This window comes from Pistacia vera, unplaced genomic scaffold (genome assembly GCF_008641045.1).
Source record: "Pistacia vera cultivar Batoury unplaced genomic scaffold, PisVer_v2 Contig807, whole genome shotgun sequence".
NCBI lineage: Eukaryota > Viridiplantae > Streptophyta > Magnoliopsida > Sapindales > Anacardiaceae > Pistacia > Pistacia vera.
This window is the reverse complement of record NW_022196676.1, coordinates 72,250-88,030: the sequence shown is the minus strand read 5'-3', so window position 1 is coordinate 88,030 and position 15,781 is coordinate 72,250. Positions and strand designations below refer to the sequence as shown.

The 15,781-nt window shown below is 36.2% G+C and overlaps 1 protein-coding gene across 1 annotated transcript; it reads left to right on the top strand.

The window, feature by feature from the left end:
• Positions 1-507: 507 nt before the first annotated feature.
• On the top strand, positions 508-14,514 carry LOC116117408 (CBL-interacting serine/threonine-protein kinase 23-like). Its single transcript, XM_031403445.1, has 15 exons — positions 508-1,119; positions 1,774-1,836; positions 2,022-2,093; positions 2,211-2,318; positions 2,444-2,524; positions 2,738-2,791; positions 2,878-3,003; positions 11,396-11,485; positions 11,651-11,770; positions 11,868-11,993; positions 12,710-12,826; positions 13,274-13,330; positions 13,438-13,512; positions 13,635-13,713; positions 14,215-14,514. The coding sequence occupies exons 1-15, from the start codon at positions 943-945 to the stop codon at positions 14,238-14,240; spliced, it is 1,371 nt and encodes a 456-aa protein (XP_031259305.1). The 5' UTR covers positions 508-942; the 3' UTR covers positions 14,241-14,514.
• The last annotated feature ends 1,267 nt before the right edge of the window (positions 14,515-15,781 follow it).

Genomic DNA, 15,781 nt, shown 5'->3' with positions numbered 1-15,781 from the left:
TGGCCAGAATTTGCTGAAATGGCGTACGACTGGTTGGATCTGACCGATCATGTGCCATTATGGTAACTTTCGACCACCCTCCAACTGTGGCAGCCGATTGTCGGCATTTAATGAATAGGTGGAGATGTTTTTGTTAATTTTTAATATTTTATTATAGGGAGTGTTTAGCTAAATTAACAAACGTAAGAGATGTTTTTATTAATTTGCAAATCCTACCTTGTAATAACAAACTAACTCAATTTTTTCAAAAATACTACTCAAAATAATAAAACAAACACAGCTGAAATTTTGAAGTTGGAAAAATATTTGAGATGTAAAAGTTATAAATTTTAAAATTTTAGCTTTTAAAAGTGAAAAAAATATAAAAAATTAAGGACCGTTAATAAAATCTAACGGTATATGGTACTCCGAACCGCAATTCCTGAAACCTGTTCCCTTAGGCACCGGATCCCAGCTCTATATCTTACAATGAATAAATTGATTTGTATTCAACAATAAACACCACCTTTGTATAAGCACGAATGTAAACATTATCAAGACCCGACACCTCGCCTAAGATTCAGCTCTCAAAGTCTATTTATCATTTTTAGATGTGCGTCTCTGATTTTGATTTACACCTTAATTTCTCCTTTTTCCCCTAATTTTTCGACTTCTTCGTTGATCCAGCCGATTTCATGGGGTCTATGTCCCATCCAACGGTCTCCATCTGTCTCCAACTCACTCTTCTTCAACTTTAAACAAGATCTCCATAGATTTATCGTTTCTCCAAGCCAAAATGAGGGTGGCAAAGTCTCAGGTATGGCAGCCTTGCAAGAAGAAGAGGTCTTGATCGATAGTCAATAACCTCCTTACTCATTAGGGAGAAGAAGAATTGTAAATATTAATATTTTTCAATAATTACAAAAAAGAAAAATATATTATTGGATCGCGATTGTGAGCGAGATGGCTTCTCGCACGAGTGGAACTAGGACACGTGTGGGGAAGTACGAGCTGGGAAGGACTCTCGGAGAAGGAAGCTTTGCGAAGGTGAAGTTTGCTAAGAATTTTGAAACAGGAGAGAATGTTGCTATTAAAATTCTTGACAAAGACAAAGTCCTCAAGCATAAGATGATCGCTCAGGTACTCTATTCATCGATTGTTTCTTGTGTGTATATATATATATATAAGCTTAAATTCTTTTTTTTTTTTTTTGTTTTGTTTAGTTCTTATGATTAATTTTAGGACAATTTCATTGAGCCCTCGAGCAAATTCTCTTATTTTATTTTCTGAAAGTTCTGAAAATTATTAAGGCAAATTCTTGATCTTATTTATTGGTTAGGGTGCATTTTGTATATTAAGCAAAACGTATTTGTAGTTAAATAAGTAGGCTTATCACAAGATTATGCTTCTCAATAAAGCACTATAGGTGCTTTTTGTTTGTGCAGGAAGTTGAGACAGAAATTTCAGGGCCGGTTTGGTTTGTGATTAACTAAGATGTAGTACTTAATAACCTTTGTTATGTATTTGATATAATGTTAAAGATTGTTTTCAATTTTGCAATAGATTTTTAAGATTGTATTTGATAACTACTTATGAAACAATTCTACCCATTTCAACCGAAGGTGTTTTTGTAAAATTTCTTGCATCCCTTTCTTTCAAACATAAAAAATTGTATTTAAGTTGATGAAGTGAATAAAATTATCAAGTTTTTTCCGTGCCTTAGTATCTTATTCTTTGAATTATGAAATGCAATTTGTTTAGCTTTATATATTTTTCATTCTCGCCTTTTTGCAGATTAAACGTGAAATATCAACTATGAAGCTAATTAAACACCCAAATGTCATCCGGATGTATGAGGTTAGAAGGCACTTCTTTATGCTTTTTGTTTAATGACGTCGTATCTGTTTTTTTGTTTTGATATGTTTATTAGACTTGATAGTCTCTGCATTTCTAATAATCAAATATTTGCTCTTTTGTTTTTTGTTTTTTGGTCTCCGTCAATGATGTTCCTTTAGTCATTTCTAGCTGTATTTGTGGTGTAGGTGATGGCAAGCAAGACAAAAATATACATTGTTATAGAATTCGTGACTGGTGGTGAACTTTTTGACAAAATTGTAAGTTAATGGTTGCCTTTTGCCTCTTATGGTGAACATCATGCAATTAGAGAGAATGGTCTAAATTGTTTCGGATGATCTTTTGGTAACTGTATTCTTTTGGTTTTGTATGAGCAGGCAAGTAAAGGGAGATTGAAAGAAGATGAAGCTAGGAAGTATTTTCAGCAGTTAATTAATGCTGTGGATTACTGTCATAGTAGAAGTGTTTATCATAGAGACCTAAAGGTGTGAATTTTCATAAAATGTTTTAATGCTGTTGAAGTTCATAATATTCTCAAATATAATGCATCAGAGATGATGAAATAATTTTTATACGTGATTGAAGTGATATTGTGGTTTGTGTGTGACAGCCAGAAAATTTACTGCTAGATGCTAATGGAGTTCTTAAAGTTTCAGATTTTGGACTGAGTGCTCTACCACAGCAAGTTAGAGTAAGTGGGATGGCCCTTGTTTCAACCAAAGTTTATTCAATATCTACGTATGGCAGACATCAGAATCACCATTTTTGTTTTGCCTGTATAGACACACACACACACACTTTGTTTTAGTCTAAATGGTTATTTAGAGATTCATCAGACAGTTTTCCATATTATTTCAAGAACAGATAACTGAACATCTTATATTAGCTTGCTCTTATCATGTAGGAAGATGGTTTACTTCACACAACATGTGGGACACCTAATTATGTTGCTCCCGAGGTATATTAGCTTCTGGTGCAAACTACTATTTCTTTTTTCTTTGGACCTGTTGTTTATCTTTACCATTTTGGTGCTGCCCTTTCTAGGTGATCAATAATAAAGGCTATGATGGAGCTAAGGCAGATCTATGGTCGTGTGGTGTGATACTTTTTGTCTTAATGGCTGGTTACTTGCCTTTTGAAGAATCCAATCTCATGGCTCTGTATAAAAAGGTAATTCTTTCGTTCTCTTTTCTCTGAATGCAAGATTTGTTTATTGAATTAATTTATATTTTACCCATTTACTTTAAATCTTTTGGATATTGTTAGGAACCCAGAAATTTATGAGAGTTTAACAAAGAAAACCAACCCAAATGCAAGACACAATGAATAAACTTCTATAATTCTGTAATAATTTGTACTGATAAATGAAATAACACTCTCTTCAGGAACAAGAAAAGAAAAGCTAAAATAAAAGGATAACACTAGCCATTCAAGGTGCTAGGAACCTCCCACTAAATTCCCATTAAAACATTTTCTCATTACATAGACTTTGCCCAATCTTATACCTAGCCGTCCCTACACTATTCTTTCTTTGGTGCTGCCACGTGGCTACTTTACTAACAACCTCCAATTCACCAAAAGGGTCTAATAACTAATTATTTCCTTTCTTTCTCTTCCTGTAAACTTGTGTGATGGGTCTTGGTGATCTATAAATACCCCCTAGGAGAGTCACCTTGTCCTCGAGGTGAAATTGAGGATACTGATTAGTAATAACATCATAGAGTTCCCATGTCACCTTGAAGGAAGTTTGATCCTTCCATTGAATTAAAACATCCGTAGATCCATCTAAGAGAGTGCGAATTGACAAAATTGATTTAGGTTGAACAATGAGCTCCAGGTCTTCAATTAGGAATTTAGGAAAAGGCTGAATAGACACTGAGTTGTGCAAACTGCGTTTGAGTTAGGATGCATGAAAAATTGGGTGGATGCGAGCTGTTGTAGGCAAAGCAAGTCTATAGGCAACCTCCCCAATTTTCTCCAACACCTCAAAGGGGCCATAACATACGGGTCTTAATTTTTCGTTGAGTTTCTTGACAAGGGATTTGAACTTGTATGGTTGGAGCTTCAAATAAATGAAATCCCCTGGTTGGAAACTCATGTCTCTTTTGTGGTGATCAGCTTACTCCATGTGTCCTTGCGCTACAGTGAGATTATGTTTGAGCTCTTTCAAGAGAGCATTCCTCTCCAATATCTGTTGATTAATATCCTCAACCATAGAAGGTTCTTTTGTAAACTTCAATAGGACAGGTGGTTCCCTCCCATAAACTGCCGGGGCTGATTGATGTTGAAACAATGTAAATATGCCTCAAGACATCTATTGACCACTTTTGTCTGCCCATCTGTTTGTGGATGGTAAGCAGAACTAAATTTAAGAGTAGTGCCAGTTGATTTTAAGAGCTCCTGCCAAAACTGACTCATAAATATCCCATCTCAATCAGACACAATCGATTGAGGAAACCCATGAAGCCTCACAATCTCCTTTATAAAAACCGCAACAACCTCATTGGCATTATAAGGATGACAAAGTAATATGAAATGGCTATATTTCGTTAACCTACTGACCACCACCAATATATTATCATGACCTTGGGCTTTAGGTAAACCTCCATTGAAGTCCATAGTGAGGTCATCAAACACCTAAGTAGGAATTGGTAAGGGTTGCAGGAGTCTTGCAGGTTCCAGTGTTAAGTATTTGTTCAATTGGCATGTAGTCCATTGTGAGGTCATCAAACACCTGAGTAGGAATTGGTAAGGGTGCAGGAGTCCTGCAGGTTTCAGTGTTGAGTGTTTGTTCAATTGGCATGTGGCATAGGCTCTCACAAAATCTTGCACATCTTTTTTATTTCCCTCCCAAAATACTACCCAACTGACCTTTTATAAGTTCTAAAGTATCCAAAATGCCCTCCACTTGGACCACAATGAAATTCTTTAAGCAATCTAGGAATGAATTTGGAGGATTTAGGAATCACTAACCTGCCTTTGTAAAGTAGACAACCATTTCGAAGGAGATAATGTGGCCTATTATTGGTGTTAAATAATAAATCTTGGATAATGATCTTCAACTTAGGATCCTGTTGAGCCTTAGTAGCTAGGTCTTCATATTCATTAAACTGAGCAATTGAAATGGCATTCATCTCCACTCCGTCTCCTCTTTTGGACAAAGCATCAGCTACCTTATTAGAGTTACCAGGATGTTAATGGATTTTAAAGGAATAACCCTTTAATGTCAAAATCCACTTCTATTGTTTCGGGGTCTTGGCTTGCTAATCCATTAGAAACTTAAGACTCTTCTAGTCAGTCTTAATAACAAATTTTCTGCCTAGAAGATAGTGGCTCCATTTATGGACCGCAAACACAATAACCATTAGCTCTCGTTCATGTACTAATTTTTGCCTTGATTGTGGGGAAAAAGCCCTACTAAAAAATGCAATTGGCCTTGCATTTTGCACAAATACAGCCCCCATTCCATGCCTTGAAGCATCTGTTTGCACCTCAAAAGATTGATTAAAATTGGAAATCACCAAAATAGGTACAAAGATCATTGCTTCCTTGAGTTTCTCAAAAGCTTGTTGCACTTCTTCATTCCAAGAAAAAGAATCTTTCTTGAGTAGTTGTGTTAGAGGATATGCAATTGGGCCATACCCTTTAACAAATCTTTGATAATAACCTATCAACCCTAAGAACCCTCTCAAGCTTTTTACACTTCTAGGCACTGGCCAAGATAACATGCACTATGTCTTCTTTGGATCTTCTTCCACTCCCTCGACTGAAATAAGATGTCCCAAGTATTCTAATTTTTTTTGGGCAAATAGGCACTTCTTTCGATTAACCACCAGGTCATGGTTCTTCAGAATCTGTAATGTTTGTCTCAAATTCAACAGATGAGTGACCATGTCAGGGCTGTAAATCAAGATGTCATCGAAGAAGACTAGGATAAACATCCATTGGACAGGCCTAAAAATCTCATTCATGAGAGATTGGAAGGTAGAAGGGGCATATTCGGACTAAAAATTCATAATGTCCCTCATGGGTCCGGAATGTTGTTTTGGCCACATCTTCATCTTATCCTAATCTGGTGATACCCAAATTTTAAGTCCAGCTTAGGAAAAATAGTAGCTCCCCCAAGCTTATCCAACAACTTAGCAATAGAAGGAATAGGAAATTTGTCTAGTCTAGTGATGTTGTTTAAAGCCCTATAGTCCACACAAAACCTCCAGCCATGCCATCTTTCTTTTTGACTAACAATACTAGACTAGAAAAAGGACTAGTACTGGGTTGTATGATTCCAGCTACCAACATCTCACCTAGCAACTTTTCTGTTTTGTTCTTTTGAAAATAGAGTTATCTTTATGGCCTAATATTAGGTGGTTGAGCTCCTTCCTTTAAAATTATTGCATGATCTTGTCTCCTATAGGGTGGGAGTCCTGTAGGCTGATCAAGCAGGGTGACAAATTCTCTTAGCACTGCTTCTACCCTTGGATCAAGCTGTTCACTTTGGTGTTCCTCCTTGTGAACTATGGAACAGAATTCAATTAAATACCCAATCCCTTCTTGCTGCAACGATTTGAGCATAACTTTTATAGAGACCACAGTTTTAACAAGAAAATGGATCACCCTGCAATGTCACTCGTCTCCCATCAACTTCAAACTTCATGATCGGACTTTTCCAATTAGAGCAAACAACCTTTAGAGAGCTCAACCAAGCTATTCCCAAGACTACATTGGCCCCTCCTAAATCAAAGGGGGAAAAAATCTTGTTTTACCTTAATCCCTTACATCTCCAGCCTTATTCCCCTACAAATCCCTTCACCCCTCACTGTAATCCCATTACCCACCATCACTCCAAAAGATGTAGTCGTTTCCACCTCTACCCTTAATTTATTCACTAGTTCATGGGAAATAAAATTGTGATGCCCCACTATCCACCAAAACTATANGGCTGATCAAGCAGGGTGACGAATTCTCTTAGCACTACTTCTACCCTTGGATCAAGCTGTTCACTTTGGTGTTCCTCCTTGTGAACTATGGAACAGAATTCAATTAAATACCCAATCCCTTCTTGCTGCAACGATTTGAGCATAGCTTTTAAAGAGACCACAGTTTTAATAAGAAAATGGATCACCTTGCAATGTCACTCGTCTCCCATCAACTTAAAACTTCATGATCAGACTTTTCCAATTAGAGCAAACATCCCTTAGAGAGCTCAACCAAGCTATTCCCAAGACGACATTGGCCCCTCCTAAATCAAAGGGGGAAAAAATCTTGTTTTACCTTAATCCCTTACATCTCCAGCCTTATTCCCCTACAAATCCCTTCACCCCTCACTGTAATCCCATTACCCACCATCACTCCAAAAGATGTAGTCGTTTCCACCTCTACCCTTAATTTATTCACTAGTTCATGGGAAATAAAATTGTGATGCCCCACTATCCACCAAAACTATAGCATCTTCCTCACCAATTTTTCCCTTATGCTTCAAAATTTTGTTGGAAGTAATCCCTACAATTGAATTCATGGAAACAACTATCGGGTTACCTTCTGGGTTCTGTTCTTCGTCGTTGTTGGCCGTAGCTTCTTCTCCTTCAGGTTCATCCTCTGCTATCACCAGCAATATGTGGAGTGATTTACTTTTGCACTTGTGGTTGGAGCTGAATTTCTCATCACATTTGAAACAGAGTCCCCTTTCTCTCTTGAACTGCAGTTCTGCCTCAATCAATCGTCTAAAATTATCTCCCTTGAAATTTGTCGTAGAAGCTTTGGCCGATTTCTCCTTTTTCTTGAATAATCGATTTTGAACTCCCGTTCCTTGTTTAGGGCTTCTAACTTGATTGGGCCCCCATCCTGGATGAAAGGTTTTTGGGCTTGGAGTAACTCTGGTGTAATTATTGATTCTTTCTGTTTGGGCTCCAATTCCCTTAAATTTGGACTTTTCAAGAATCCAATTCCTCTCTTCAATTCGGTGTGCATGGTCCATAAGTTCTAAAAGGATGTTGGGCCGGGTCAGGTGTAAATCTGCCCGAATCTCTTCCTTCAATCCATTGGTAAAAGTTCCCATTAACAAGTCTTCTCCAACATCTCATAGAGGACCAGCATGCATTTCAAATTGTTCACGAAACTCTGTTACCGTCCCCGTCTGCTTCAACGCAACCAGAGATTCGTACACCTATCCTTTGTACGATGGCCTGGATCTTTTTATCAACGCTGCTTTGAAGGCCCCCCAACTCTGGAAAGGAGCTCATGAGTCAACCCATTGACACCAGTTAAGGACGCGTCGCTCCAAACAAACAACAATAGCCTCCACCTTCTCTTCCCACTCAAACCGATTGACGTTGAAATACCAATTAGCTCGAAAAGCCCACCCATAAGGATCGTCGCCATTAAAAATTGGTAACTCCAGTTTCTTTGGCTTTCGATCCTCTTTACTGGTCTCACTTGTCCTCGACTGTCCTTGGCTACTATTTTCGTCATTGGGTCAATTCTTAGATGTATTGATTCTTCTCTTTTCACAATTTCTATTTTCTTCCCTCTTATCCTTTAATCGCATCCATTCTCGAGCTTCATGAGGTACTCTTTAATGCTTCCAATGTCTTCCTTAACACTACCCATATCTTTTTCCAAGCCATCGACTCTACCCTCCTTTCTTGTATTCACTATAACCCACACCGGCTCTGATACCAAATTACTAGAGTTTAACAGAGAAAACCAACCCAAATGCAAGACACAATGAATAAACTTCTGTAATTCTTTATTGATTTGTATTGATAAATGAAATAACATACTCTTCATGAACGCGAAAAGAAAAGCTAAAATAAAAGGATAACACTAGCCATTCGAGGTGCTAGGAATCACCCACTAAACATTCTCTCTCGTTACATAAGACTTTGCCCAATCTTATACCAGCTGTCCCTACACTATTCTTTCTTTGGTGCTGCCATGTGGCTACTCTACTAACAACCTCCTATTCACCAAAAGGGTCTAATAACTAATTATTCCCTTCCTCCTCCTGTAAACTTGTGGGGTGGGTCTTGGTGATCTATCAGATATTGAAGCAATTAATTATTTTGAATCCAGTGAAATAAGAGCATTGGTAAGGACACCCAACTTACATGATGATACTGTGAGGACTTGAAATTATTTATTTTAGTTATTAAGAGTGCTGTTCTCATATGATTGTTATAAACTTTATCTTTGTAAGATTTCCATTGGGTTAATTTGCCAAACATGAATTCATTTGCTTTGTAGATTCCATACCAAAGAAAGCATTGTACCAAAATATGTAGATAATTCTGCATTTGTGCCTCTACATGATGTTGATTTACAAGCTTTGCACCCTGACAATTAATTTGTAATAATGATAATCCTCCCATTGCTCATATCTATTTGAAGAAGAAGAGAAGGGCAGAGAGGCCATTCTGGCTATGAGATTTAGTTAAGAACAACTTGGTCCACGTGGCAGGTTTTAGAGAATCATTAGAGTGGGGCCAGAAGGGTGCATTTAGCTGGGAAGAATAGGTGGTTAGTGCTAAGTTGTTTTTTGGGATTGATTTGGGAGATCTCTAGCTTCTCGAATTGCTAGAACCATTTTTCCTTTCTGCTTGTTTTGCTTTTCTGTTTGCTTTCTAAGTTTTCATACTGCATTGCTACTGTAATTTTCCTTTGCTGATCAATATCGACTCCATTTCTTTTACTAAATTGTGTCCTTGTGAGTTGGTTGTTTGTTGGATAAATCGATATTGAGCAGGTTCCTATCAAATAACTAATCTGTTTCTTGCAACAAGTACCATTCTGATATTTTAGTATTAATCATTTGCTTTGCTGGCATTGAATAAGCATTTGACAGAATTTGGTCTGAAATGAATCTAGTCTGTCCATTAGTTTAAATCGAGTAGAAAGACTGTTGACTTGTTTGGAAATTAAATCCACCCTTAACCATCAATTTGTCTTAAGAAATCTGGATGATAGCTTGTGAGCAATCCTATCGTATTTCTTCCAGTATACAATGTTTTGTGTAGTTTCGGTAGGTAATCTACATAATGGCACTGTAACTCAATGTTAAAGGGGTAGAGTGGGAACTTTAAATTGTTTGGTCTGAAAGTGGTTGTATCTCCGAGATGGAGAATACTAATAGAACATTTCAAAAATTGCATGATAAGTGATCAGCTCCTCCTCTTTTGTACGTTGGTTGTGCAGCTGATGTTCAAGTAAAAGTTACTTGGGGTTCTTTGGGAAATTGAGCTTGTAAACGTGGAAGATATATGGGCTACAGAATCATTTTCTGGTTGGGGTTTGTCTTATTATTTATTTTTATTTTTTAAGTAAACAAGCAGATGAATTATCATTGGGTGGAAAAATTATTCTTTTATTACCATTGAATAACTTTTCATGATTGTGTCATCATCTTAGCAAAATTAAAAAGCGTTTGTCCTCAATCACCAGAACTCATGTCTTTATGCTGCCTTGCTTCTTGTACCCAACGTTGTGACTAAAGGTTTTGGTTCTAGTTTGTGACTGGTTCATATTGCATCATTGTCTCAGCCTAACTCATGGGAAAGGCTATTTCTTCAGTTCTATGTCAAGTCAACTGAATGCCTAGAAATAGAGGCTGTAGTGGGTCCTCTTATGCATTCATTGCTCTTTCTGAGTTCAAATGCAAGACTTATTAGTTGTAGTTGTGAAGATGATAATTGTATTGGCTGCTATGTTCAGGTCCAAATATGGTGTTCGCACTTGGTGAATTCAGTATATCTGGTGAACCGATCTTTCAAATGTTAATTGGATTGAAACCTCAAAAATGAGCACAATCTGTTTATTAAACAAGTAAATATGACAAGACCTACCTAACCCGATGGATAAAAATGTTGCATCAATTTTATGTGATTAGTTGACATGAAATTGATCCAATCAATATATTTACATATATTTTATATCAATTTTTGTAATTTTAGTTCCATAGATCATTTTAATTAATTATTAAAAAGCCTTTTATTGAAATAAAATATATATGGTTAAAATTGGTTATAGAGGTTGGATTATTGAAAGGCTGTTATGACAAATAGTTATCTTTTCTATAATTGATCTATTTGATTTAGATAGGTCAATCTAAACTCAACTAGTCAAGTTATTGGATTAAGTGGTTCAAAGATTTCTACCCAAAAGATGATGAATGGAAATTCAAACCGATATCTTTGTGTGTCCGTTGATCATTATGTTTCCTAAGAAGATGTTAGATATGTGATTTTTCGTGGAAATGTAAAAAATACAACTTTTGTGTGTCCATGATGCCCATCAATGGTAGATTATGCTTCTTTAAGAACTCTTCAGGAAAATACTTATGCAATTGATGCTTGGATATGCCTAAAGATAAATTGAGACATACAGGAGCTTGATTTTGAATTAGTTGTGATGGAGTCGGTTATACTATTCCTAAAAGGAATGAATTGGTGTACTTGGTCTTGTCTAAATGAATAAGCCTTTTATGCATAACCTAAATGGTTGTCTTATTTGTATGTCATATAGCTGAAAAGCTCACAGCCGGTTTAATGTGTTTGTGATGTGACAACAGATATTCAAGGCTGACTTCAAGTGTCCTCCTTGGTTCTCGACAAGTGCAAAGAAACTAATCACTAGAATCTTGGACCCTAATCCCATGACGGTACTTCTTTCTTGTACTTAACATTAAATGTTTATTTTTTTCTGATGATATATTTTTTCTTTTTTCTATTGAAAAGGTTGGAGACCTTGATGTTCTAATTTGCATCTTTTGTTAGTTTGTTTGTCTACTTATGAATTGACTGAAAATGCTGATGGTTTGAAACAGCGGATAACAATAGCCGAGGTTATTGAGAATGAGTGGTTTAAGAAGGGGTATAAGCCACCTACTTTTGAACAACCTGCTGTTAGTCTTGATGATGTGGATGCTATCTTTAATGAATCGGTGGTAAGACTTGTGTTTTGCATATATATCATATATATCATGCTGGTGTTATATTAATGTAATGGGTTTCTTAGTGGTTCATTTTTATTTTTGTAAAAAGGATTCTCAAAACTTTGTTGTGGAGAGACGAGAAGAAGGACCTGTTGCCCCTGTGACAATGAATGCGTTTGAGCTCATCTCCACATCTCAGGGTCTCAACCTCAGTACCCTTTTTGAAAAGCAAATGGTATGTTTAAAACTTGAGCTTGGTGATTAAGTTAGCAGATGTGCAAGAAACATCAAAATCTGATATTTGGAAGCATTTGTGTGTAAAGCCTCTCAATTACATTACTGAGAAGATGATGCTAACCTTACTATTGTGATATGTAGATACACTATAACTGCTTCTTAGGATATGATTTGATATTGGAGTGTGTTTGATAGATACCCATCTAACAACTCAAACAATTGGGCTGGGCATTAAGCCTTTTGTGGGCTTGGGTAGAACTCTTCTTGGAAAACCGCCTTGTCAAGGGAGGGTGACCAAGCCCTTAAGAGACCCATGGCCCAACCGAATTGTTTGAGTTGTTGGGTTGGGTTCCTATCAGGCTGACCTTGGGTTCGGGTTGTTACCCCGAGAAAGGGCATGTAGGCCTGAGGGAAAGGGGATCCACATAGTCACCTAAGGGGTAAAGAAGTCGACGGGAGTAAAAAAGCCGACGTGGACGTCGGTTGTGAAAGCTTGATGGAATGCTAAGATCTCACATTAGAAGGGAAAAGGGTGGGCATGTGGGTTATAAAGGGTTTAGGCACCCTCTCTTGACAAGCCGGTTTTCCAAAGAGAGTTCAACTCAAGCCCACAAAAGGCCTACTGCCCAGCCCAATTGTTTGAGTTGTTAGATGAGTATCTATCAGTGTTCATAAACATGAAACTGCAACAGCTGACATTTTCTTTGGTGACAGGGACTTGTTAAACGGGAAACAAGATTTACGTCCAAATGTTCTGCTAATGAAATTCTAGCAAAAATTGAGGAAACTGCAACACCCTTGGGTTTCGATGTGAAGAAAAATAACTTCAAGGTCCTTTCTTTCTTCCCTGCCTTGATGCACAATGTTTCTAGCAATATTCAGAATGGATAATTTATTGTCAAGTATTAATTAATGCAATTTAGCCCAATAATGGAAATCAAACTGAAGAATCTACTTGTTCTTCTCAATGCAGACTGTTACTTTTGATTTTCTTCATTGGAAGAAATATTTTAGTGGACTTATTGGACCTTGTTTGCACTTGAGTTAGGCTTCCTTTGTGTCCTTGTAATGTATCTTGTTAGTAGTGGATGACGTGGTAGTTCTCTCCAGTATAAGTGGGCAATTATAACCATACATGGGAAAACTTATAGTTTTGTGAGGCTTGTTTGCTAAAATATAATGTCATTTGGTTTGAAAACTTTTAAATTTATATAATAAGAATTAAGTAAGCATTGTTCTACTACTTCTGGTGAAATCTTCTTTTTGTATTCATCTCAGATGAAGCTTCACGGGGAAAAAACTGGACGAAAGGGTCATTTATCTGTTGCAACAGAGGTATACTTTTTCATTCCTTTTTATGAAGGGAATCTGTCCTTTAAAAATGCGCAACTACATCAATCTAAATCGGTTGTATGATTTTCGGGATGATTCTACTTTTCCAGGTCTTTCAGGTTGCCCCTTCACTCTATATGGTTGAGCTTCGAAAGTCTGGAGGCGATACTCTAGAATTTCACAAGGTATGGTTATTGTAATGTGAAATTCTTTCAGGCATTTTACAACATACACATTAAACATTTTGTTGCAAGTTGCAGAATAATTTTCTTTATTACTAATTAGCTTTGATTTGTCTTACGAACAGTTCTATAAGAATCTCTCCACTGGGCTGAAAGATATTGTCTGGAAGTCAGGAGATGAAACAATTGAGGAAGGATCCGCTGGTTAGTATACTGTTGTGGTATTAAGCACATTTGTTTGAAGATGTTACCATTCCGCTATTGATAATTATCAGTCAGTTACTGCAGCATTTGTTTATGCTCATCACCAGGGCCAAACATTATGACTAAAACTAAATTTTTGTTCCTTTAAAGAGTTTGGGAATCATTGGACTGATGGCCCAGTTATTTCTAATGTCATTTATTTTGAACTCATGAGCAGGTAGTAACCAGAGAATAAATGGATTTAAATGTAGCAATGCTTTTGAGGAAAAATGAACATGAAAATATAAGAAAACAAAAATGAAATTGTGTTGAATGAAAACGTCACAGGGTTTATGTGGATCAGGGAACTTTTGTTTGTTAGTAAGAACTAATCGGGTTTTCAAAATGAGATTATGGCTCAACCTGGATTTATGCATATAATGTTTTTCCAACCTTAAAATTGAATTTTAAGGCATCAAGGTCTTGACTGATACATTATTTTTTATGGTTGCATTTCTACAGATGCTGGCTCTGCGTCTTCTCAGTAACAGGTTTCCGTTGGCTATATTCATTACATGCGGGTCCTTTTTATTTAAAACTCAAAATATCAGTTATTCAACCAATGATATCTGGCTTGCCCTGTTGTATCTGTAGCTTTGTATTCACCTCATAAATGTTCTTCCTTCACATGAGCTTGTTTTTCATTTACCTTTGGCTTGGTGTGGTTTATATGCTAAATGTATAATTGCAATACACCATTTACAAATACACGCACATATGCGCTCAATAAAGGAATTTGTCTTTCAATCTTTGATCTGTTAAGTGAATGGGGTACAAAATTCTTCCTTTGGTTTCTTTAGTGGTTTATTTTATTTTTCTCTCTGTGAAAAATCAGTATTAAACTTATCCACTTCCTTCACAAAATATTAAAAATGCCTCTATCAGGGTTTTAGATAATTTTGTAAGGTGATCTTTGATATATTTTAGGGCGTTTTTAATACTTTCAAATGAAATGATGAGTTAATGGAAAATAAAATTAACCCTTTCTTTGGTAGAACATACTAGAAAGTTCAATTTTGTCTTTTCGAGGTCTTTCACCATGAAACATTATATATATATACGTACTCCAACAATTCCTTAATATTAGATAAATCATTTATGACCAGAATTTTGGAATAATTTATTTATCTTTCCACAAATATGGTCAAAATTTATAAACAAGATGCATTTTAATGTTGTATGGTTATTTATCTAATCAAGGTTAGATTAATTCTTAATGAAGATGGTGATTTCCTAATTTTCTTATTAATTTTTATCTCAATTTCCTCCATTATTTTTCCAATTGTCGAAAATCATACAAATTATCATGATGTTCAAGCCATTGTTTTAAAAACCGGACCGGAGGGCAAACCGCTTTGATGGTCAGGTCACGGTTCTACCGGTCCAACCGGTTAGACTGCTGATTGAACCGGTGACATCATCACACATCATGATGATGTCAGCACATTTTTAAAAAAACAATTTTTTTTTTAGATTTTTATTTTTCAATAAGACAATAACAACTTAATTACTGTCCAACATGATTCAAAGTTTAAATTCAACAATAATCTTAACATAATTTAAGTATTTAACAACAATTCAAAGTCCAAATCCAAACATTATGTTGTATTTATATATCAAATGACAAAATACATAACAATTAATAACAAAACATTTGATGCAAGTGTTTTTTCTTTGATCCGTCTCTATGTTGATTGAGCTTCACACACTAGCATCAAAATTCATCATCATCATCACCATCATCATCATCATCATAACCATCACCACCATCTACGTAAATTTTAGTAAAAAATAGTAATCATAAGTTAAAACTTGTAATTTAATTTAAATAGATACTGAGTTGTTTAAATAATTGAAACCAACCTTCTGAACCATCGGTTGAATCATAAAAAGAAGGCTGATCAGCAACTCTAGTAGGAATAGATCCTTCTCCATATAACATTTGTTCCAACTCCTCATAATTCAGTTCACTGACCTCCTCCTCCTCTTCATCGTCAACTATCCAACCTTCAGTTTTGTCGATACTTTC